Source organism: Callithrix jacchus, chromosome 12, assembly GCF_049354715.1.
Source record: "Callithrix jacchus isolate 240 chromosome 12, calJac240_pri, whole genome shotgun sequence".
NCBI classification, from domain to species: domain Eukaryota; kingdom Metazoa; phylum Chordata; class Mammalia; order Primates; family Cebidae; genus Callithrix; species Callithrix jacchus.
In genome coordinates, this window is record NC_133513.1 from 45,793,392 (window position 1) to 45,817,811 (window position 24,420).

General features: G+C 37.0%; 1 protein-coding gene and 1 pseudogene across 10 annotated transcripts in view; both read right to left on the minus strand.

The window, feature by feature from the left end:
• CCSER2 (coiled-coil serine rich protein 2) overlaps positions 1–24,420 on the minus strand; it is a 204,566-nt gene that overhangs the window by 133,585 nt on the left and 46,561 nt on the right. For all 9 annotated transcript variants that reach the window (XR_004731899.3, XR_013524859.1, XM_054242891.2 and 6 more), the window contains exon 3: positions 24,046–24,242. Coding sequence is in view for 7 of the 9 variants with exons in the window: in XM_054242891.2 (XP_054098866.1) it covers positions 24,046–24,242 (197 nt within the window). In the remaining 2 variants the exon portion in view is untranslated. The remainder of the gene's footprint in view (positions 1–24,045; positions 24,243–24,420) is intronic.
• On the minus strand, positions 85–17,571 carry LOC103796661 (transportin-1-like; annotated as a pseudogene). The gene is made up of 3 exons (XR_008475467.2): positions 4,630–17,571; positions 3,346–3,968; positions 85–3,041 (listed from the first exon to the last, which is right to left on the minus strand). The product of XR_008475467.2 is annotated as a transportin-1-like (transcript).

The window sequence follows — 24,420 nt, forward strand, 5'->3', positions numbered from 1 at the left end:
TAACAAGGATTTATTCACAGAAATATATGTAAGTAGAGAAAAATAACGGAAAAGCTAAACAAATAAAATGAAGAGGATCCAAACCAACTTTCACTCTGCAGCTTTTAATTTGCACCCTGTGTGCATATATCTAGGGCACAGAGGGCCACACAACATGCACAAAATACAGTGTAGGAATTGCGGCCATTAACTTAAACATATCTTTAAGATCGTGCTTTGAACAACAAAAAAGGAAGCTTAGAAGGCGGTATGCTGAATGGGAATAAACACTGAAATACAGCAATCATTTTTCAACTTCTACAATTGTCTTTATGTGCTAACTAACATTTATGCAGCCTTTTACAGATCTTTTACCTTGTAATTTAAATTTTAGAAGTTTTGATAAAATCACTAGTAGCATATAACCATGTAAAAAGCACATCACATTGACAGTACAGAGGCAAAGATTTTGCACAAGTATATCAACTTTCCACACTGTGCAGGTTAAACACAATACAGTATCAATCTTATTCCTAACAGATCCTAAAGAAGATATTTCAAGGTCTAGCTGTAAACTATAGTTACTTTATATATCTATATTCTTAATAAAAATAAAATCCACAAATCTTAAAAAGGAACTTTAAGGAATTTACAACATAGGTAAATGAATATCAATCTCTCTATGCAATGCAACCATGCTACTTTCCCACTAATTTAAATTACTTTCAACCACTGTGAGCCAGAATGCATGCCTGAACCTTAAACTGTACTTCAAAAAATAACATCTTGGCCTAAAATTAAATCTGATGAAGTACAACCATCAAATTTATACACGCTACATTAATGTTCAAAACAAAATTAAGATGTCATCTTTAGTTTGATATGCCCTAACCCATCTATTCCTCCCTCCTTCCCCACCCCAAAAAAGGTAAAAGGAGTGACTCATTTGGTGCTTCACTGTTTATGCTTGTTTTATTTCCAGCTTTTTGGGGGTACCTTAAATTGCAACTTCCAAGAACCTGCTACTCCCATGGGAAGGCAAGCTGATTTTTAACTATATTAGCTTTGTTTATATAGTTCTTCATCAACACGCAAAACAAGCCCCCATAATATGGAAAAACTTATATAAATATTTTTTTAATTTAAAAAAAAAAAGCTTCCTTACTATTTATAACTCCCATTCTTAGGTCCCATTCTTAGGTTTCCTTTATTGTACGCTATAGAAATGTTCCTCTTTCTTGTCCCTATGCATCACTTAGATGGTCCTTGCTTTGGTACAATTCCCCGTAATATTCCACAATGTACTGCTTTGTGAGTAGACTAAAGAGACTTTTTTTTTTTTTGCTTCTTCAAATCCAGTGTGGAGCTGTAACTGGAGACATATTTCCACCCACAAAAGGTCCAGATGTTAAAACCTATTCCAACAAAGACTTGACAGCAAAACCTCCCTCCCACCCCTCCCAGCAGGGTTGTGATTTTATGTATTGTATTCCCTACCAGTTTACCCTTCTCCCCCACCCCCTTAACATTTTCCCTGGCTACAGAGGCTCCCCCATAGTCTCCAAGACTGAAGGACCCCTAATTAATTTTGGGACTGCAGTTTAAGTCTATTAGATTAAACACCATAAAGAGCTGCAAGATGCTCTTTTAAGGGAAGAGGAAACTGTCAGAACCACCTCCAATTTTCATCACCAACATGATTCTTAAATCCATGAAGGATCTTACAGAACATGTCTCTGAGATCATCTTTTAGGTTAATCCATGATGCAACAGTATCACAAAAAATGTAAAATCTTGGATTACACCACTGAGATTCACACTAATCATGGTACAAATTCCATGGAAGGCTGAATCCTTTTCCTCATTGTCTCTTATGTTTCTCAGAGAGGTGCACCAGGGTCTTATAAACTCCTGTAGCATCGGGGTCACCCCTTGAAGATAAATGTCACCAAGATGACCAGTTGTCAGAGAATATTGCTGTATTCTCTAACAACTTTGGTATGCTGGATCTGTTAATGATTTTTACAAGCTGGTCCAACACCATAGAATATAAGGCTGCATCTCTATACCCGTTTGAATGGAACTTTCTCCAACTGCCCTTGTGGCATTGTTTCAGACCGAAATGAATTCTGGATTTAGGGTGGTTCCCAATATTGGCATGAAATCAGCTATACAAGGCTTAACATGCTGAAAGCAAGCTTTTGTGAGGTCACCTAATAGGCCAAAAGAACTCTGTTGAACTTCTGGCATTTTATCCTGCATGCACTAGTGTTAGGATACATTAGTGTTAGGATGTTACTTCGGGCTACCAGCTGTTCAATGTTGCCTCCAAGTCCTTCAGCCAGGCCACTCAGTAAATCAAGAGCCACTATCATAAAGTATTTATCTGGAGCTTCAGATTGATCTGGTTGAGCACTGTTTAGCATGGCTTGTGCAAGTGTCCTCTGTACTAGGTTAATACAACACTGATACACAGGTTCACAGTACAGAAGGAAGCCAGACTGCAGTGTTGTGGCAACTAAAGATAGGCACTCAAGTAAAGGGAAGAGATCTTTATCTTCATCCTTTAACATGTTCCACATCTTCATCAGTGGAGGCATTAGCATCTGAATATATTCTGATTTGTTTGAATGATATCTTACTGAATCTGCTAATATTCCTATAGCATATGTAATGAATGAGCAGGTTCTTATGCTGGTATTTACTGAATGCAAAGACCAGGGTATCAAGTATATAAGCAAGGTAAGAAACAAGTTCTGTACAAGCTTCCTAGTGAACTGCAGGCAGCTTCTTGTGCTCTCTTGTTGCTATCCAGGATGCACTTTAGCAATTCTGTCATTAATGGCTTCAGGTACGTGTCTGGTGGCTGGCTGACTACCTAGTATGCATAGCGGCTAAGAGTACAGCATGTTATGGAACACACAAGAGCCTTCCTATCAAAGAGGCACTGAATAAGCTCAGGCAAGTATGGAATCACGCCCACACGCAACCTTCAGCAATGGCTCCTAAAACCAAGATGCCTGATTCTTCAACAACTCATTCATGATTAAAAAGTAATTCTTGGGCCGGGTGCGGTGGCTCAAGCCTGTAATCCCAGCACTTTGGGAGGCCGAGGCGGGTGGATCACAAGATCAAGAGATCGAGACCATCCTGGTCAACATGGTGAAACCCTGTCTCTACTAAAAATACAAAAAAAAAAAATTACAGGTGGCACATGCCTGTAATCCCAGCTACTCAGGAGGCTGAGGCAGGAGAATTGCCTGAACCCAGGAGGCGGAGGTTGCGGGTGAGCGGAGATCACGCCATTGCACTCCAGACTGGGTAACAAGCGCGAAACTCTGTCTCAAAAAAAAAAAGGTAATTCTTTCAAAAGGGGCAAAATATGTGGCAGTAGTTCATCATGATACACATTTGCAAGAACACCTAGGGCAGTAGCAAAACATTTTCTTAGATTCCAGTCAGAAATTGCATCATCATCATCATCAACATTGTCTTCATTTTCAATTCCATCTTCATCACGCTGCTCAGCCACTGTCCTTGATCGGTGAAAATGTGGCCGTATATGCTGTTCACTAACAGGAATCATCTTGTCTTCTTCAACTTCATCCTTAAGTAGGACAGTATCTATATCTGAATAATTCATGGCATTCACTAACACAGAAATCAACTTAGGAAGATACCTTACAAGTACATTTTTGCATAATGGCTGTTCAGCTAAAGTCAGCCAAAATTCACAGGCTTCTAAAGCCACATTTTCATCTTGATCTTGAGTCCTCTGTAGGATGTACTCAACTATACTATGCATGTGAGGAAGCAGACAATCCATTTGAACTTGGAGCAACATCACAAGTGCTGGGCACACATTTTTCCATACCTCTGGTTCTTTATCACCAGCCAATGCAAACAGAGTCTCACTAAAAGAATCAGTGTGAAACACAGTAAAAGAATCAACGTGCAACATCCTACTGATGATAGACTGATTTGAGGGACTATGTTAACTTCTGTTCCCAAGTCCACACTGGGCGTGGTCTCAAAGGCAAGAACTTCCCGGTAACACGCCCAACCTGCCTTCATTCCCATCTGGGAACTAGAGTTCTTTGTCTAACTTTGGTCAGCATGGGTTAGGTAGAAAGCCCCGGTAAGCTTCCTTTGTTTACAAAGCCCGCCAAAAGCCTGGGAAGGAGGGGCTCTGCTGGGACCCAGGCAGCCAATCCAGCATCAGACCTGAGGAACAATCACTCCAGAGGAAATCTGGAAAAAACTCCTTTTACTGAACAAGAACTTGAATGGGGCCAGAGTAACTCCGGGTTTAAATTCCCCCTACTCCCTTACCTATGTGGATTTCCCTCTCCGGGATCCCCTCCCACAGCAACGTGGGAGCCCTCTCTCTCTCTTTATCTGTGTGGACTCCATCTCCAGACCCCCTCCCATGACAGCGTGAAAGCTCTCTCTCTCTCTGCCTAATAAATCACTTTTCCGCAAAGCTCTTTGGGTCTGATATTTACTTGAACAGTATCTCCATGGCTGCCGGGGTCTCCTCCCCATTATTGGGTGAGAAAGAGCCCAAATACCTGGAAAAAATACATTCAATTGGGGAACAGTGAGTGTCAATGGAATGTCCCCGCAGCCCTGCTCCTGTCCCCCGGTTACAGACAGACACGTGCAACAGTGTGAGACCTTATTTTCGGACTACTGTGCTTGAACAACTGTAAAAATTTGGGAATCTTGATGTTGAGAGGATGATCTAAAACATCACTATTTGAAATCTCAGCAGAATCTTCACAAATCTTCTGAAGGGTGTCAAATGCTCCCTGACAGGTGTTATAATATTCAGAATCCAAAAGGCTACAGTTTTGGTAAGAGGTCAGGCCAATTCTGCAATTCTCCTTTGGAGGCTATAGTTGTGATCAAAATACCAACAGTGGCTCTAACCAGAGGAGAGGAGTCACCAATATTATCTAAACATTCACTTTTAATAAAGCCTGTTTCACATTATTCTTCAAGATGAGACCACTCAATGATCTTGTGGGTTCATCCTCAGATTTTAATTTTGTAAGAACAAAAATCAAGTAGTTGTTAAAGTCTAGATATTGATTAAGCTGTTCCAGTTTTTGGTGCACAGTTCTCTGGATGGTGGTGTCTGGGGACGGGAACTCCTTCAAAACTTCAGGATTTGCTGAAACCCTTGCTTGTCAAGTTACCACTCATACTCCATCTTGGTTTGCTGGTGTGCCCCGAAGGCCATCTCTGAGGGTGAAACCCAGTGAAACTGCTCCTGGCAGCCCAGATCCCCAATGTCTATTGCTGCTGCCACGGCCACCAAGTGCCAGTACCTTTAATTTAAATGTTTCCATTTATTTTTATGAAAAGGCAATATTTATCACACGTCATCATGATACCCATTTCAACACTTAATTATTGAGTCCTTACTTAGTGCCAGAAACTTACAGGAGAGGTAAGAAAGATAACAAAGTATCAAGTATACATTCAGGAACATGTAGCAGTAACTAGAGATTAAAAGTGACTAGACAGACTGAAAAAAAAAGTGAGAACAGATTATGAAAAGAAGAAAGCCAAAGTTTAGATATGACATAAGAAGGAATGGGAAAACCACAAGAAAAGTAAAAAGTCAAACTGGTGATAAAATAATTTGGCAAAATGAATGAAAGCAAAACCATCAATTATAACTTCTAAAGGTAGGGAGGTGATGTTTTTCACCCCTACAGTCAATCAATAATGTAATTTGGTCAATGTACCCTCTAAACCCATTTTCAAAACTTCTCACCCCACCAGATTCTCCACTTTGCCACCAAAATAGCATAAGCGACTACCACTTCTCACTTGAACATTAGCTTCCAGCATCCTATCTAGCTCCCCTCTAATTCAATCTTCATACAAAGCATTTTAAAAACGTAAACTGAATTAAATTTTTTGGAGCTTAAAATTCTCCAACTGCTTCCCTTCAATTTTTAGGCCAAAGATTCAAATCCTTCAAGCTCTGTGAAAGCTCTGTACTGACAGCCTCCTCTCCTGCCACTTCTTTCCTCTGAGTCAGTGGTTCCTCATACATTCCGCAATCCCTCCTGCCCTTTCTAAAACATTCAACATTCCTCCAGCAGTAGCAAACAGAAAGCAATTTTTAAAAGCCAGCTGAACATAAAAGAATGAACCAAAAAAAACACATAGAGAAAACCTTCCATATACTGCCTTTTCTCCTTTGGTTCTGAGACCCTCATATATAGTTTGGTACAGAGATAAAAAAGTGCAGAAGCAGATAATCTGAATGTCTGGTTTTCAAAAAAGGTTTCTCTGATAAGAGTCTAAGTGAAACATTCTCTAAAAGGCAGTCATTTGGTAACAGACAGAAAACAGAGAACAGTGCTAAACAGGTTCTTCTTTACCTTAAAGGAGAAACCCAACAAAAATCTATGGTGGCAGTAAAAACAATGACTAGAATAACTATGTGACTTTATCTTTCTAGGTCTCAGTTATCTTTATCTACGAAATAAATGGATAAGACTAAATGATCTCTATGACCTTGATCTTATAGCATCTAATTTTTCTGCATATAAAATATACTACAGCTTTGCCAAATAGTAAAAGGCCAAGTGAATGAAAGAAGAGAGGCCTAGATGCTCTCCTAGAGCATTCAAAGGAACACAGCCTTGCCCCAAGACACATTTTGGACTTGAGCTTCAAAATGGTAAGATAAATGCTGTTTTAAACTACTAACTATGGTAATATGTCACAGCAATGAGAGAAAACCAATATACTAATATATTTACACATATGTTTTTTATTCAGTCTGATCCTAATTATAAAAAAAGAAGAAAAAAGTTCTGGATACCCAGCATCCTTAATGAGATTCATTTAAAGGACAGAAAATTCTTTATCTCTACAAATACGCAACAAACATAGTATCATATGTGCTATTTTTTTCTATATAAGCAATATTTTTCCCTTTTGAAATAATTTTGAAAGAGATGTTTCTCAAATCTTTAGGATTGAGCTGATCTCAGGATTCTTACAAGTCCTTCCAACACTAGTTGCTGTACACTTTCATGACTGATTATAATTAAACACTATCAGATAAACTGACCATCAAGATAATCTAATTTGCATTCCCTAAAAATCAGAGAAGTTTACATCAAATTTGGAACTATTGTTTGAAAAAAATGAAGGTTTTAGCTCTCTGTACACTTCTAATTCCAAGCCTCCACATTAATCACACTAAATGATCCAGATCCTATAAAGTTATTATACACAGAAGCATTTTTCATGATTTTTTAATGTCATTCATTTTGATAATGAAACAGGCATATGCCTGGCCAGGCGTGGTGGCTCATGCCTGTAATCCCAACACTTATGGAAGCCAAGACAGATGGATCACTTGAGATCAGAGCTCGAGACTAGCTTGGTTAACATGGTGAAACCCTATCTCTACTAAAAACACAAAAATTAGAAGGGCATGGTAGTGTGTGCCTGTAATCCCAAGTATACAGGAGGCTGAGGCAGGAGAGTCACTTGAACCCAGGAGGCGGAGGTTGAAGTGAGCTGAGGTTGAGATTGTGCCCTGCACTCCAGCATGGGCAACAGAACAAGACTCCATAAGAAAGAAAGAAAAAAAAAAACCAGGTACATGTGAAACTCTTAGAGTATTTATACTGCATCTGTATTATTAAGACTAAGATGTCCAGGCTGGCGTGGTGGCTCACACCTGTAATCCTAACACTTTGGGAGGCCAAGGTGAGCGGATTATCTGAGGTCAGGAGTTCAAGACCAGCCTGGTCAACATAGTGAAACCCAATCTCTACTAAAAATACAAAAATTAGCCGGGTGCAGTGGTGTGTGCCTGTAACCCCCACTGCTGGGGAGGCTGAGGCAAGAGAATCACTTGAACTCAAAAGACAGAGGTTGCGGTGAGCCAAGATCACACCACTGCACTCCAACCTGGACAAAAGAGCAAGACGTCATCTCAAAAAAAGAGAAGTTAAGATGTCCAAGATAATCTCCATAAATCCTTCTTCAAATAACCCAGGCATAATAATGTGGAAGTTTCAGACCCCAAACAGGATGAGACTTCGACGTGGAAGAGGATATGGTGGCAGAAGTTGGTTACAAAGGAGGTTAATCAAGTAAGAACAGTCACGCATCATATAATGACATTTTGGTCAATGACTGACTGCATATAAAACTGGTCCCTTAAGATTATAATGCAGCTGAAAAATTTCTATTGCCTAGTGACATAATGATGTCATAACTGTCATAACATCATAGTGCAGTGCATTACCTTTTCTATATTTAGATATGCTTAGATACACAAATTATTATTGTTATAACTGCCTACAGTATTCAGAAAGGTAATATGCTATACAAGTTTGTATCCTAAGAGCAATAGGCTCATACCATATAGACTAGGTGTATAGTAGGCTACAACATCTAAGTTTGGTTAAGTACATTCTATGATGCTTGCATGACAATGGAATTACCTAACACATTTATCAGAACATATTCCCATTATTAAGTGATGTGTAACTGTAAATATTTTAAGGATAATGGAAGTTAGGTTTCTCAACATCAGAGATAGGGGTTGCAAATACAGAAAAGGAAAAAACTAGAATTGAATCCTGTGGTATTAGGATAGAACTGGAAGGAAGTATTAGTATGAATTCATGGTTTTAAAAATATATAATGTGGACATAAATATTGATACATTTGTGCGCATGTGTGTGGGGGGGATGGCGTGTATTCCCCAGTTCTCACCACTGAAGATGCCTGTGAGCAGCAACTTTTCAATAGCAGTGAGCATACCTAGCCCCCAAAACTTGGCTCTAAAACAACATTTCCCAATAAAAAGAACCAGGACCCTAGAAGAAATCATTCGTTCTAGAAATCATTCAGGCCTAGGCTAGAAAAAAATGCAAAATGAGACTAAAACATCTTGTATAAAAGAGCAAGGGAGTGCTCAAAGAATTATGATAGAAGAAAAAACACAGAAACCTGTTTGAAAGAACATTCACTGGCCAGGAGACTGAAGAGACGGAAGTCCATAATACACCAAACCATCATGTGATTCTAACATAGATCTTTTTACTATAGAAGATATTATTGCCTTCAATTTTTCACTCAGAGGAAGCCAAGGTGCAACTCTCTTTGTTTGTACCGAATCCAGATTAATCCGACACCAGCTGCCTCCACCATACTGCTGAAGTTCCACCCCAACGAGATCAAAGTTGTATACCTGAGGTGTACCAGGGTAAAGTCCATGCCACATCTGCACTGGCCCCCAAGATGGGTGCCCAGGGTCTGTCTCCAAAAAAAGGTGGGTGATGAAATTGCCAAAGCAACCAGCAACTGGAAGAGTCTGAGAATTACAGGAAAACTGACCATTCAGAACAGACAGACCCAGATTGAGGCGGTACCTTCTCCCTCTGCACTGATCATCAAAGCCCTCAAGGAATGGCTAGGAGACAGAAAGAAACAGGAAAATATTAAACAAGGTGAAAATATCACTTTTGATGAAATTGTCAACACTGCTCGAAGATATGGCACTGATCTTTAAGCCAGAGAACTCTCTCTGGAACTGTTAAAGAGATCCTGGGGACTGCCTTATCTATGGGCTGCAATGCTGATGGCCACCACCCTCATGAGATAATACATAACATAAACAGTGGTGCAGCAGAATGCTCAGCTAGTTCAGAAGCACAAAGGAAAATATTTCAATAAAGGATCACTTGTCAACTAAATATATATATACATATGTATGTGTGTGTGTGTGTATATATATATGTATATATATAAAAATTATTGGTCAAATGGAGAAACTTGAATGGGGTCCAAGAATTTGGTGGTAGTAATGTATCCATGTTAATTTCATGATGTGAATGGTTATTCTGTGATTATATAGGAAAATGTTCTTGTTTCCAAGAAATATACATTAAAGCAAGGGTCTCCAACCCCTAGGCCATGGACCAGTATCAGTCTATGGCCAGTTAGGAACACGCTGCACAGCAAGAGGTGAGCAGCAGGCAAGGGAGCATTACCACCTAAGCTCCGCCTCCTGTCATATTACCAGCAGCATTAGATTCTCATGGGAGAGTGAACCCTATTGTGAACTGCACACTTGAGCTCACACTCCTTATGAGAACCTAATGCCTGATGATCTGAGATGGAAAAGTTTCACCCTGAAACCATCATCACCTGCACCCCAGTCCATAGAAAAACTGTCTTCCACAAAACCAGTCCCTGGTGCCAAAAAGCTTGGGGATCACTGCATTAAAGTATCCAAGGGTCATAGGACTTCAGGTAAGAAGCTTATGTTTAAATGGCTCAGGAGGTAGCAGGAGTCATTTGTACTATTTGCTGTCACTTTTTAATAGGTACAAGTACACTGGTTTCTGCATCACTTTGTAGAGATCATCAAAGCCATCTATCTACCCTCCTCACCACTTCATGAGGATAAATGAAAGGGGAAAATAACACTCTACAGTGGCCTCAGTAGAAAAGATTTTTTTAAAAGGCTATTAATTCACAGTGACAGGACAAATGTAAACAAGGAAAAGTCCAGCCACGAAATAACCTTATGAATCATAAACCAAAATTTGAGACTTTATTCTAAACTAAAGCAATATAATCTAAATACACATAAATGAGAAGCAGCTTAATACTGATGCAGGACATACGATAAAACCTGAACTAAGGGGCATAAGCCTCAAAAAATGAGAATTTTACTAAAGAAAAATCCAGGTTGGATGCGGTGGTTCACATCCGTAATTCCAGTACTTTGTTGGGGCCAAGGCAAGCAGATCAAGAGGTCAGAAGTTTGAGAGCAGCCTGGCCAGCATGGTGAAACCCCGTTTCTACTAGAAATACAAAAAATTAGCTGAGTACGGTGATGCACACCTGTAATCCCAGCCACTCAGCAGGTTGAAGCAGGAGAATTGCTTGAATCCGGAAGGCAGAGGTTGCAGTGAGCCAAGATCACACTACTGCACTCCAGCCTGAGTGACAGAGCAATTCTCTATCTCAAAAAAAAAAAAAAAAAGAAAAGTCAAGTCCAGTCCTTGTCTTTGAAATTACTTCAGTGCAGGTATGAAGATCAATACAAAGTAGTATACCACAAATTAAAATAAAGTGCCAAAAGTAGGAGGAAGCAAATGATTAGATGTAGGAAGAATGGAGTAATTGATTCTAACTGGAAAGAACCATTTATCGAGTACCTATACACACTAAGTCAGTATCACAGCACAAAAAGATGAAAAGAGTCTTAGGAGAAAAGCAGAAAATCAGAGGGTGTGATTTAAAGTGCTATGGGGTCTCATCACTGAACAGTTAATCCTTAGGGGGAGGGAAGAAAATAAAAGTCTGAATACAGCCTTAAAGGAGGAACAGATGAGAGCATTAAGAAAAAATATAAGTAACCTCAAATGGTCTTAGCCTGGGAATGTAGGTAAGATAACAGCAGTATGAAAAAGGGCCCTGAACATGGATACATTTTTTTTTGAGACAGAGTCTCACTCTCATAGCCCAAGCTACAGTGCAGTAGTGTGATCTCAGCTCACTATAACCTATGCCTTCCAGGTTCCAGCAATTCTCCTGCTTCTGCCTCCTGAGTAGCTGGGATTACAGGCACATGCTGCCACACCCAGCTAATCTTTTGTATTTTAGTAGAGATTGGGTTTCATCATGTTGCCCAGGCTGGTCTTGAACTCGTAAACTCAGGCACTCCACCCACCTCAGCCTCCCAAAGTGCTGGGAATATAGGCGTGAGCCATGAGTCTGGCCAGATTTTTTTAAATTTTAGATTCATGAGATACATGTGTGAGTTTACTCCATGAACATACTGCATAATGGTGAGGTTTGGGCTCCTAGAAACCCATCACCCAAAGAGTGAACACTGTACCCAATAGGTAATTTTTCAACTCTTAACCCCTATCCATCCTCCCCACTTCTGAAGTCCTCAGTGTCTACTATTTCCATGCTTATGTCCATGTGTACCCACTGTTTAGCTCCCATCTACAAATGAGAACATGTAGTATATGATTTCCTGTTCCTGAGTTATTATAGTTAGAATAATGACCTCTAGCTCTGTCCATGTTGCTACAAAGGATACAGCTTTTTTTTTTTTTTTTTTTTCCTGAGACAGAGTGTTGCTCTGTCACACAGGCTGCAGTGCAGTGGCACTATCTCAACTCACTGCAGTCTCCGCCATTGCAGCCTCTGCCTGGGGTCGAGTGATTCTTGTGCCTCAGCCTCCCAAGTAGCTGGGATTGCAGGTGTGCACCACCATGCCTGGCTAATTTCTGTAGTTTTAGTACAGACAGGCTTTAGCCATATTGGCGACGCTGGTCTCGAACTCCTGGCCTCAAGTGATCTGCCTGCCTCAGCCTCTCAAAGTGCTGGAATTACAAGCATGAACCACCAGGCCCAGTCTCTCATTCTTTTTTATGGTTGCACAGTATTCTATGGTGTATATATATTCCACATTTTCTTTATCTAATCAACTACTAATGAACACTTAGGTTGATTCCATGACTTTGCTATTTTGATAATTTATGTTTATTATAATAAACATACAAGTGCAGATATCATTTTGATATAATAACTTTTTCTCTGTGTAGACGTCCAGGAGTATGACTGCTAGACCAAATGGTAATTCTACTTTTAGTTCTTTGAGAAATCTCTGTACTGTTTTCCACAAAGGTTATACTAATTTTCAATTTTCATTTTCATCAACAGTGTTATAAGCATTCCCTTTTCTGCACATACTCACCAACATGTTATTTAACTTTTTTATAGTCATTCTGACTGGTATGAGACGGACTCTCACTGTGGTTTTGATTTGCATCACTCTAATGATTAGTGACGTTGAGCTTTTTTTTTCATTTGTTGGCTGCTTGTATGTCTTCTTTTGAGAAATGTCTGTTCATATCCTTTGCCCATCTTTTAATGGAGTTATACATTTTTTTCTTGTTCAGTTCCTTGTAAATTCTGAATACTGGTCATTTTTCAGATGCATGGTTTGGAAATATTTTCTCATTTTCTGTAGGCTGTCTGTTTACTCTGTTGTTTCTTCTGCTGTGCAGAAGTTTAATTAAGTCCCATTTGTCTATTTTTGTTTCTGTTACATTTACTTTTGAGGTCTTACTCAATATCTTGCCTAAGCCAATGTCCAGATGAGTTTTTCCTAAGTTTTCTTCATAGATTTTTTATAGTTTCAGGTCTTGCATTTAAGTCTTTAATTCATCTTGAGTTAATTTTGGGATATAGTGAGAGACAGGGGTCCAGTTTCATTCTTCAGCACATGACTAGCCAATTTGCCCAGCACCATTTATTGAATAGGGTGTCCTTTCCCCACAGTTTATTTTTGTTGATTCTGTCGAAGTTCAGTCAGATATATGTATGTGTTTTTACTTCTCGGTTCTCTATTCTGTTCCATTGATCAATGTGTCTATTTCTGTACCAGTACCATGCTGTTTTGGTTACTACAGCTTTGTAGTATAGTTTGAAGTCAAGTAATGTGATGCCTCTAGCTTTGTCCTGTTTGCTTAGAATTGTTTTGGCTATTAGCCTGTTTTTAGTTCCACATGAATTTTAGGTTAGGAACTAATTCTGTAAAAACTGATGTTGGCAATTTAGTGGGAATTGCCTTGAATCTGTAAATTGCTTTGAGCAGTATGGTAATTTAAATAATATTCTTCTAATCCATAAGAATAAAATGTTTATCAGTTTGTATCACTTACGATTTCTTTCATCAGTGTTTTATACTCCTCCTTGTAGAGGTCTTTCACCTCCTTGGTTAAATGTATTCTTAGGGGTGTGTGTGTGTGTGTGTGTGTGTGTGTGTGTGTCTATTGTAAATGGATTTCGGTTCTGTTTGATCACTGATGATGTATGGAAATGCCACTAATTTTTGTATATTAATTTTCTGAAACTTAACTGAAATTGTTTATAAATTCTAAAAGTCTTAAAGAGGAATCTTTAGGGTTTTCTGAGTATGAGATCATGTCAGCAACCAATAGATAATTTTACTTCATCTTTTATATTTTGGATGACTTAGTTTTTTCTCTTGCCTGTTTGCTCTGGCTAGAACTATGTTGATAAGAGTGATGGGAGTGGATATCCTTGTCTTCTTCCAGTTCTTAGGGGAAATGCTTTCAACTTTTGCCTATTCAGTATAATACTGGCTATGGGTTTATCATACAGAGCTCTTACTTTGAGGTATGTTCCTCTGATGCCTAGTTTGCTTAGGGTTCTTATCATGAAGGGATATTGGATTTTATCAAATGCTTTCTCTTCATATATTGAGATAAGCATATAGATTTTGTTTTTAATCTACTTATGTGGTGAAACACATTTATTGATGTATATATGTTGAACCATCTTTGCATTCCTAAAATAAAACCCACTTGATCATGATGGATCTTTTTAATTTGCTCTTTGATTTGGTTTGCCAGTATTTTGTTGCAGTTTTGCATGTGTGGTCATCAGGGATACTGGCCAGCAGTTTTCTTTTTTTGTTGTGTCCTTGCCAGATTTGGGTACCAAGATGATACTGGTTTTATAGAATGAGTTAGGGATTCCTCCTCCTCAATTTTTTGGAACAGTTTCAGTAAGATTGATACCAGCTCTTTTGTATGCCTGGTAAAATTCCACTCTGAATCTGTCTCGTCTTGGGCTTTTTTTGGTTGGTATTTTTTTGGTTATGACCGATTTCACTTCATTATTCATTATTTTCATTTCTTACTGGTTCAATCTTGGGATGTTATATGTTTGTAGAAATTTATCCATTTCCTTTAGGTCTTCTAGTTTGTGCACACAGAGATGTTTACAGCAATCTCTGATGATCTTTTGTATTTCCACGGTATCAATTGTAAAATCACTTTTATCACTTCTGATCATGCCTATCTGAATCCTTTTTCTTTCTTCTTGGCTAATCTAGCTAGCAGCCTGTCAATTTTGTTTATCCTTACAAAGAACTAACTCTTCATTTCACTGATTATTTTTATGATTTTGTCATTTCAATTTCATTTAGTTATGCTCTGATCTTTGTTATTCAGACACAGATTTAAAGAGCAATATGCTCTCACCAGAGTTTAATGAAAACAGTCTGACAGTAGTATAATACTATTAAATAAAGTGAAAAACTAGCAAAATGTAGACAAGGTGCAACCACCTGAGATAGCATATGTGAATATGCATTAGAAAGATTAAAGAATCTCTGGTCTCTTTCTTAGAGTATAACCCAAGCTAAGTAAAATGGCACAGATACAAAATTAGAGAGCAATTAAAAACTTCCTAAATTCATTTTAAAACTCAAAACTAAATAAGGCAAATATAAGCCGGGCTTGATATTTTTATATTCTTCTTCTATATTGTTGGACTAGAGAAATTCCAAAATTCAGTACAAATAATCTAAGAAACTCACATACCCACACAAACACTGCTAAGAATATTATGACATTCAGCAGACATTTAAATCTCAATAAAGTCTAGCTACATCAATCACAAGGTAAAAATCCAAATTTAGCCAGCTCTCCCCTTAGTAAAACACAGATAAAGAAATGTATAACAAAGCATGTTAGCCTCATGAAAATGAAGTCATAATTACTTATTGGTGTGTCGAAAGCATTCAAGTAAGTTTCTGGATCTACTTTTTAAAGTGAACAAGAATCTCATTTAAATAAGGAATTAAACTTGTCCACTAAATGAAGATAAAGCAAGACTGATAAAACAAAAATAAAGCCAGATACTTTCAGTGATCATCTGATTCAAATACTTCTTTGGGCCTCCTATAAAAATCATTCCAAAAATAAAGGCACTCCATGTGATGATTTAAAATTATCACCTCCTAAATATTTTAGTTTTAGAAAATCAATCATCATGACATTGTAGTTCAACTATTCTTCAATGAGAGCTCTCACACTGGTCACAGCATTGCTGCAAAGAAGATTCTGAGAATGGTTCACTGATGCTTACAAGAGAAATAAATGTTTTTTTGCCTAAGACTGTGCACATACAATATGACTGTAATAATATTTACCAGAAAAAAAAATGGTATATTTAAATTTCAAGAAACTTAAATATCAATTAAAAGTTTACTGAGTTCAAAAATTCTGAGTTAGCCTGAGCATATATAAGGCTGAAAATCAAGAATCCCAGACAGACAGTGGTGTAACAAGTAGTAAACTCCTTCCCAACCTATCAGTGCCAATTGCTCAGCTCCTCTAGAATTCATCCTAGTCTGAAACCAAAGGTAATAGGTAGTCCATAGCTATTCCAAAGGATTAATATAAAAGATGACAAACAAAAAAAAAAGGTGCAATCATGCAGTAAACAAAGATAACTTCATATCAGTACCTGTGTCAGGAGTCCCCAAGCCCATGGCCAAGATAGACAATTAACTAAGAGGAGTCAAAGGATTCAGCATACAGTAATAGTAACAACTAAAATTTATTCCAGCAGAAGGATACAAAGCAAAATAAGAAAGGAAAAGGCACATGGGGCAAAATCAGGTATAAGCTTCCAAAAGTCCTCTCCCAATGGAGTTACATAGGATGTACTTAATTCCTCTACCAACCAGTTGTGACAACACATGCAAAGAGTACGCAGTCTTGTCCACTATGGATGTTCCTAAGAAACTCAGCTCCCAAGGTTTTCACTGGGGGATGGTCATGTGGGTACACTCTGCCTCACACATACCAAAATTCCAGACTCCCAGAAGGAAATCAGGTATTCAGCATAAATCACATTATTTGTGCAAACAGTTTAGGCACAGCAAACCTACCACACTCTTAGCATTTATGAAAAGTTCTATATAGGGAACTGTTTACCAGCCAAGGGCCAACCATTCAAGCAGGTTATCTAACAAGAAGCAATCTTAGAACCTGTGACATTAATTCTTTTCTGCATAGTACCCCAAGTATATCACGGAAGAATATTAATGAGTGTAAATTATTGTGCCTAATATCAACTTCAGATGAATTAAAGTCTTAAATGTAAAACAAAACAATTAGAAGATAACATAATAAACATCTGTTGAGCTCTTGTTATATCCCTGGCATTAATAAGTACTTTATATGTATGACCTCGGTTACTGTTCATAGTAATCTCATGAGTTAATCAGAGATGATACTCAAAATACTCAACAACCAGTATCACGAGGGAATCACATGCCTGTCATACTATCCAGGTGGACTTCCTAACATCAACCCTGGAGGTGGGTAAAATTATCATCTATATTTTTTAAAAAGGAACACAGAGAATCCAAGGAGACATGGCAAGTACATGACAGAGGTGGGGTTCTAACTTAGCGTGTTCCAGAGCTCTGGCTCTTAATCATTATGCAATAATACCGCTTATTAAACAAAATACCTGCATGGCCTTAGGATGGGAAAGGGTGTCTTATACACACACACGTATACATGAGCATGTGAAGCAAAAACCATAAAGAAAAACATTACTAAATTTGTCAAAATTTAAAACTATGAATGGTAAAAAGATACAAAAACTAAATAGAAGCCATGGGCTTAGAGAAAATTCTCTGCAACACATTTAACAAAAATTAAATTCCAACCACATAAAAAACTTTTCCCCAGTAAGAAAAATGACAAAACAACCCAACTGAAAAAATCACTGAATTAAAAAATTTACATAAAAGGAAACAAAACAGCCAGTAAAATATGTGAAAAAATGACAAAACCAACAATGGTATAAATGTAAATTAAAATTATGCATTATCTCACACTCACCAGACTGGTTAAAATGTTAAAGTCAGATGACATATGGGGTTAAGATAAGGAGTGACATAAATCCTCATCCTCTACTCAAAGGTATACACTGGTAGGATCATTTTAGGGAGAAGTTTGGTTAATACCTAATAAAGTTGAAAATACACTATTCCTAGTTTTATATGCTAGGAATGCTATTGCTAGGTTTCTATCCTAAAGAAATTGACTTACATGATCAAAAAGAATTTAATCCGAATGTTCACTGCTACACCATGTAGATATTATTATTAGCAATGAAGAATAACTGAAATGTCGATTATCAGGGGAACAGAAAAATACTGTTATATTCAAATATCATAAAGTAATAAAAATAAATTTGAACTACAATATAAATACACATATACAGAAAAATATACAATTGAGATTAAAAAAGGAATCTGTAGAATATTATATATCACTTACTGAAGTTGTAAAACACATGCAAAACCATACTGTATACTGTTCATGGATATATAAATGCATTAAGGAAAACAGCCTATACAACATGCCTGATAATTCATAATTTTAAAACAAAGCACAAAAAAAAGAAACTGCTATGTTTACTACTAGGGTGCTTACTGAATGTTTTCTTTCCCAAATAATAAAGCCTTCTCTTTGTGAGAATTGAATCACGTGCCAGAGAAGGGAAAAAGGGTGAAAAACAATTATCTAGTTTCCATGTCAAAAACTTTGGAAAAAAAAAAAAACAAATTCAACTAAAGAAAAGTAGAAGGAAATAAATAAAGATATAAACCAAAATCAATAAAAACAGAAAATAAGCAAAACAGAAAAATCAGCAAAGCCCAAATTTGATTCTTGGAAAAGAAAAAAAAAACAAAAACAGGGGAAATATCAATTACCAGTATCACGAATGAAAAGCAGACGTCACTATAAAACCCTAAAGATGTTAAAAAAGTTGGATGATCCTAAACAACTTTCACCAACAAATGACAAATTTAGATGAAATAATCTAATTCTCAAAAACCAACATGAATATACATACAAATTTTAATATTCCAGTATCTAAAAATTAAATGTTATTAAAAACCTTCTCATAGGCTGGGCACGGTGGCTCACGCCTACAATTCCAACACTTTAGGAGCGCGAGGCAGGCAGATCATGAGGTCAGGAGATTGAGACCATCCTGGTCAACATGGTGAAACCCCATCACTACTAAAAATACAAAAACTAGCTGGGCGTGGTGCTGCTCGCCTGTGATCCCAGCTTCTCAGGAGGCTGAGGCAGGAGAATCGCTTGAACACGGGAGGCGGATGTGGCAGTGAGCCGGCATCGTGCCACTGCAGCCTGGTGATAAAGCGAGATTCCATCTCCCCCACCACCACACCCCCCCCAAAAAAAAAGCACCTTCTCATAAAGAAAACTCCAGGTCCAGAAGGCTGAATTCTGGTGAATTTTTTTACATACTTAAGGCATAAGTACATCAGTTGTACACAAACTCTTTCAAAGGACAGAAAAATAAGAAACACTTCTTGACTCATTATAAAGCCAGCATGATCTCGATACCAAAACATGGCAACATCAAAAAGAAAATTACAGAGTTGAACAATCTTGCTCATGAACATACACAAAATCATAGAATGTTAGCAGAGCTGGGTATGGTGGCATGCACCTGTAGTCACAACTATTTAAGAGACCATGGGGGAGAATCACTTCAGCCCAGGAGTTCAAAGCCAGCCTGGACAATATACTAAGACCCTATCTCTTTTTAAAAAATTAATTTTTAAAACTAATTTTAAAATTTAAAAACTTAGAAAATCTAGTTTAACATTTGAAAAGATAATACATCACAACCAAGTGAATGTATTCTAAGAATGGAAAGGTATTCTACTATTTGAAAATTAAGACATGCAATCTAACACACTAACAGAAAAATATATTTCACTATATAGAGAAAGCATTTGGTAAAACTTAATATTCATTCACAACAAAAATTCAGCAAACAAAAGAGAATTTCCATACTCTGATAAATCCCCCTCTCAATTGCCCCACAAAAACTTTAATGGTGAACTTTTAAAACTTTTTCTCTGAAATTCTATCACCATTTCAATTCAATATTATATTGGTGGTCCTAACTCGTGTATAGGGGTAGTCCTGGGGTGGTGAGGCAACTTTGCCAATGGTATGATTATATAGTGTATATACAAGTTCCAAAAACATCCATAGGCAAATTATTATAGAAAGTAAGTGAATTCACAAGATTATTAGAAAACGCATCAAACAAAAATCAGGTATATTTGTACATACAGAAAAAACTTATAAAATTATAAAAATAGTACCACTTACAGTGTCAAAATCAAATATGTGTAACATTTCATAGAAAAGTACAATACATTAGCAAGAAGTATTTCTAAAGTCTGAAATAAATGGAGGATTATATCTCCATGATAAGTATGTTAATTCTCTCCAAACTTATCTATAAATTCAATGCAATCCCATTCAAAATCCCTGTAGGTCATTTCTGGAAACTGACAAGCTCATTCTAATATTTAATTGGAAATATAAAAGGCTAAGAAGAGCTAGGGAAATCTTGGAAAAGAACAAAGTTGGAAGACTTACACTACCAGGCAGGCAAAATGTATTTTAAAGCTACAAAAATAAAAACAACATATAACTGACAAAATAAACATAAATATTTGTCTATGCAATAAAATATTTATATATGCAGTCACTGATTTATGACAAACATGATCCTATAGTACAGTGCAGGAAAGATGACTTTAAAATAAATTAATCTTGACCACTATCTCATGCCATACTCAAAAATAATTTCCAGATGGACTACAGACCTAAATGTAAAAGATTAAAAATAAATAACGCTTGCCAGGCTTGGTGGCTCACACCTGTAATCCCAGCACTTTGCGAGGCTAAGGCAGGCTGATCACAAGGTCAAGAGTTTGAGACCAGCCTGATCAAGATGGTGAAACCCCATCTCTACTAAAAATACAAAAATCAGCTGGGCAGGGTAGCAGATGCCTGTAATCCCAGCTACTCAGGAGGCTGAGGGAGAAGAACTGCTTGAACTCAGGAGGTGGAGGTTACAGTGAGCCAATATTGTGCCACTGAATGCCATCCTGGGTGATAGAGCGAGGCTTTCTCAAAAGACAAACAAAAAACAAAAAATCCTTCTATGCTTTTAGAGTAAACCACTGAAACAAATATTCAGGATATTAAGGTGGGAAAAGACTTCACAAACAGTTTAAAAAATTGGTAACAACAAAGAGGAAACCTGCAAAATTGGACAATATCAAAATTGGTAAGTTATATCATCAATAGACACTATAAGGAGATTTCAAAAGCAACTCCCAGTAGAGAATATAATCTACATATATAAAATGTAAATACACACATGCATACAAATGTCTACATATTGACACAAAATAAAAGATTTATATCCAAAAATATCAAGAATTTTTACAAATCATTAAGAAAAACTACAAATAACCCAACAGAAGACACTTGATTCAAGAGTATATAACCTCATTGCCCAATAAACATATGTGAAGGTGCTCTGCGAGAAGTTATCAAAAAATATGACAAGATCTCAATGCAATACTACTATACCCACTCCAGAATATCAAAAATGCAAAAAGCAGAAAGCACCAAGAATAGAGAAGAAGGTGAAATTTCTAGAATGTTCATTTACTGCCAATGAGGAGTGTAAACAGGCAAAATCACGTTGAAAAACCGACAGCATCTTTATACAACAGCATGGCCTATAACCCAGAAATCTCTCTCATACACATTTTCCCACCAAAAATGAATAAATATTCACCAATAAAAACATACATCAAAATCTTCACAATAGTGCATACTCTAATAGCTAGAAACTGGAACCAACCTAAATGCCCATGAACAATAAGATAAGTTGTAGTATTTTCACATAAAGGAATATGATACAACAAGAATAAAGAAACTACAACTCACAAATACATATTAATGAAAGAAGCCAGACATAAACTAGTACATGCTTATGGCTTCATTTATATAAAGTTCTTGCAGAGTAAGAAAATGACTGAAAGGAACAAGAAGGCACTGTTTCTTTTAAAAAGGAAGACTTACTATAAAAACAATGTCAGCAGAAATAAATAGTAGGTGGAACTAAGCTGTGTCAGAAGTGACACCGTTGTTGATGTACATTCTAGTGAAAGCTCCTTATCTTGACCTGGACTAGAAGAAGCAGTGTTGTAGAGACCAAAAAAAGTGAGAATATGCTAAAGGTCTTTAGATTAAGTTAGAGATACTATTTTGAACTACTTTAGGGGGGAAAAAAGAAAAACAGAAAAAAAAGGATAAGTTAAATAAAAATAATAAGATGGCAGAATAAAGTCCAAGTATATCAATAAATGCAAACATAAAAAACTTGAACTTGCTAGTCAAAAGAAAGAAAAATTGAAAATGTTAACAAAATAAACTATTTGCTACATATCAAAAAGGTTGATAGTAAAAGAAGGGAAAAAATATAAATAAAACTGGTAAGTTATATTAATATCTGGGGAAAAGAAGTCTGAAAACAAAAAACATAATTAGAGATAGAGAAGATCCCCAAATAATGATGGAAAGTCAAATTCACAAAAAAAAAAAAAAAAAAAAAATCTGAACAGGTACACACCTAACAAAATAAGCCTAAAATTTACACAAAACAAAAAATTCACAGAACTTCAAAGCAAAAACGGTAACTCCAATATCACTGTAGGAGAACTCAACACACTGTTCTCAACTTTTCCCATCAATTCTCTGTCCTTTCTCAGGCTTTGTCTTCTCTTTAGATCAGAAACACTGTCTTGTTCCAAAGAATGAATGTTTTTGTTGTTTCCCATACCATATACATAAACCTACTGAACAAGGAGGAAACTCATGGATCTTAAGGACTAACGGTCAATCCAGATGCATTCTGAACTCTTTTAGAGAAAGCTATTTTGTGATTAAACAATAAACTCAAGATTGTTAGCTTCTAAAAACAGTCGGGTACTGAGTGGTTTATTCCTGCCATCTGCTGGACATCGTGTTCATTTGCACGTCAATCATGTTTGCCTAAAAGTCCTAGTAAGACAAAGGTCTTAAATTGTTACCTTTTCTGAGCCTCCTTTATCTAATGAGATGAAGATACTCTCTCTAGATTAAATGGTTGTATAAAAGGTGTTGATAGAGGTTAAAAAAAGCTTTATGCAATTTAAGCCTCTGGCAACAATGGCTTTTTTAAATAAAAGATTTATAGGAGTATAGAAAATTATACTGCCTAAAATCCAGTTGGAATTTAATATACCAACAAAGACTACCAATTTTCCCATACAACTATTGGAAAATGATATTTTATATACTGAATAATTCCAATGAGTCACTTTAAACATACCAATTATACTTTACCTATATGGCACATTATCTACATTACTTGTTGTGTTTCTTAAAATACACACATATAAATTCAAGGTAGATCTTCTAACACCCATACGTGGTTCCCTTGCCTTCCAGGCACACAGGAAGATTACACTTCCTGTCTTTAGTACTTAGGTGGGACCACATTAGTTCTGGTCAACAGATCATGAATGGAAGTGCCAGGTGTTGCTTGCAGGCCAATGCAAGTAATTATATATGTGAGACTCTCTGGCACTCTCTTCCTCTGTCATAGTGACAAGAAGGGACCTCAAAAGATGGTCAAGTCCCAAAATCATAGCAGCTTGGATCACTAAAGGCAGCTGCCCTAGAGAGCTGTCCAGACCCACAACAGATTTTCTAAGAGTAAATAACAAACTTTTATTATGTTATCCCACTGAGAGATGGCACTTCAATGTTAACTCAGTAGAGCACAGGCCAATGTTTCTCAACAGCCAGATTACCGCCATCTTAGGCTAGATAAATAATTCATTGTGGTCTCTGTCCTGTGCACTGTGGGATGCTAAACAACATCCCTGCCAACTACCCACTAGATACCAACAAGCCCTCATCAATATGACAACCAAAACCACCTCGTATTGAGCTCCTCCCCACTATCTTTGAGAATCACTGGCATAGATTAACCTACTAATATAGAATGTACATATGTATGTACATATGACAAATATCTATGTAAAATGTTGAGTGTATTTAAGTCAAATGTCATATATTCTCATGCTTTATTTCCTACTAGGGTCAGATATTTAATAGGCTCTGAAGAGACATGAATTTCCATTTCTCAAAGTAGTAAAGTTAACTCATAACTTTTTGAAAAATCAATCATAGCACAAATCTCTCTCTAATAGGGTAAACAAAATGTTCCAAGAGTATATAAATCCATACATACTATGCTGTTCATTTCAGAGGACTCATAGCTCCCAACCGGATGGACATTTCCAATGGGTTCCAAGCCTTCTTCATCCCACATGTATGTTCCATCAGAGCTATCAGATGGAGAGAGTTCAAATGAAGAACCAGCTCTGTAGTCTGTATCCGGTGAAACGAAATTATTCCCAGAACCATGTTTTGTACATTCACTCCTGTCTTCAATTCATTTAAAGAGAGAGAGAGAAAAGATTACTGACTGACAAAAATATAATTGTTTCTCATGTCTGAAAAATGTAAGTACATATAATTTGATATATCATAGCAAAAAAGCTGGCTCAAAAAAAAAGCACTCATAACGGTATTCTATATCCTAAGCAATGAAAACATCAAGAGG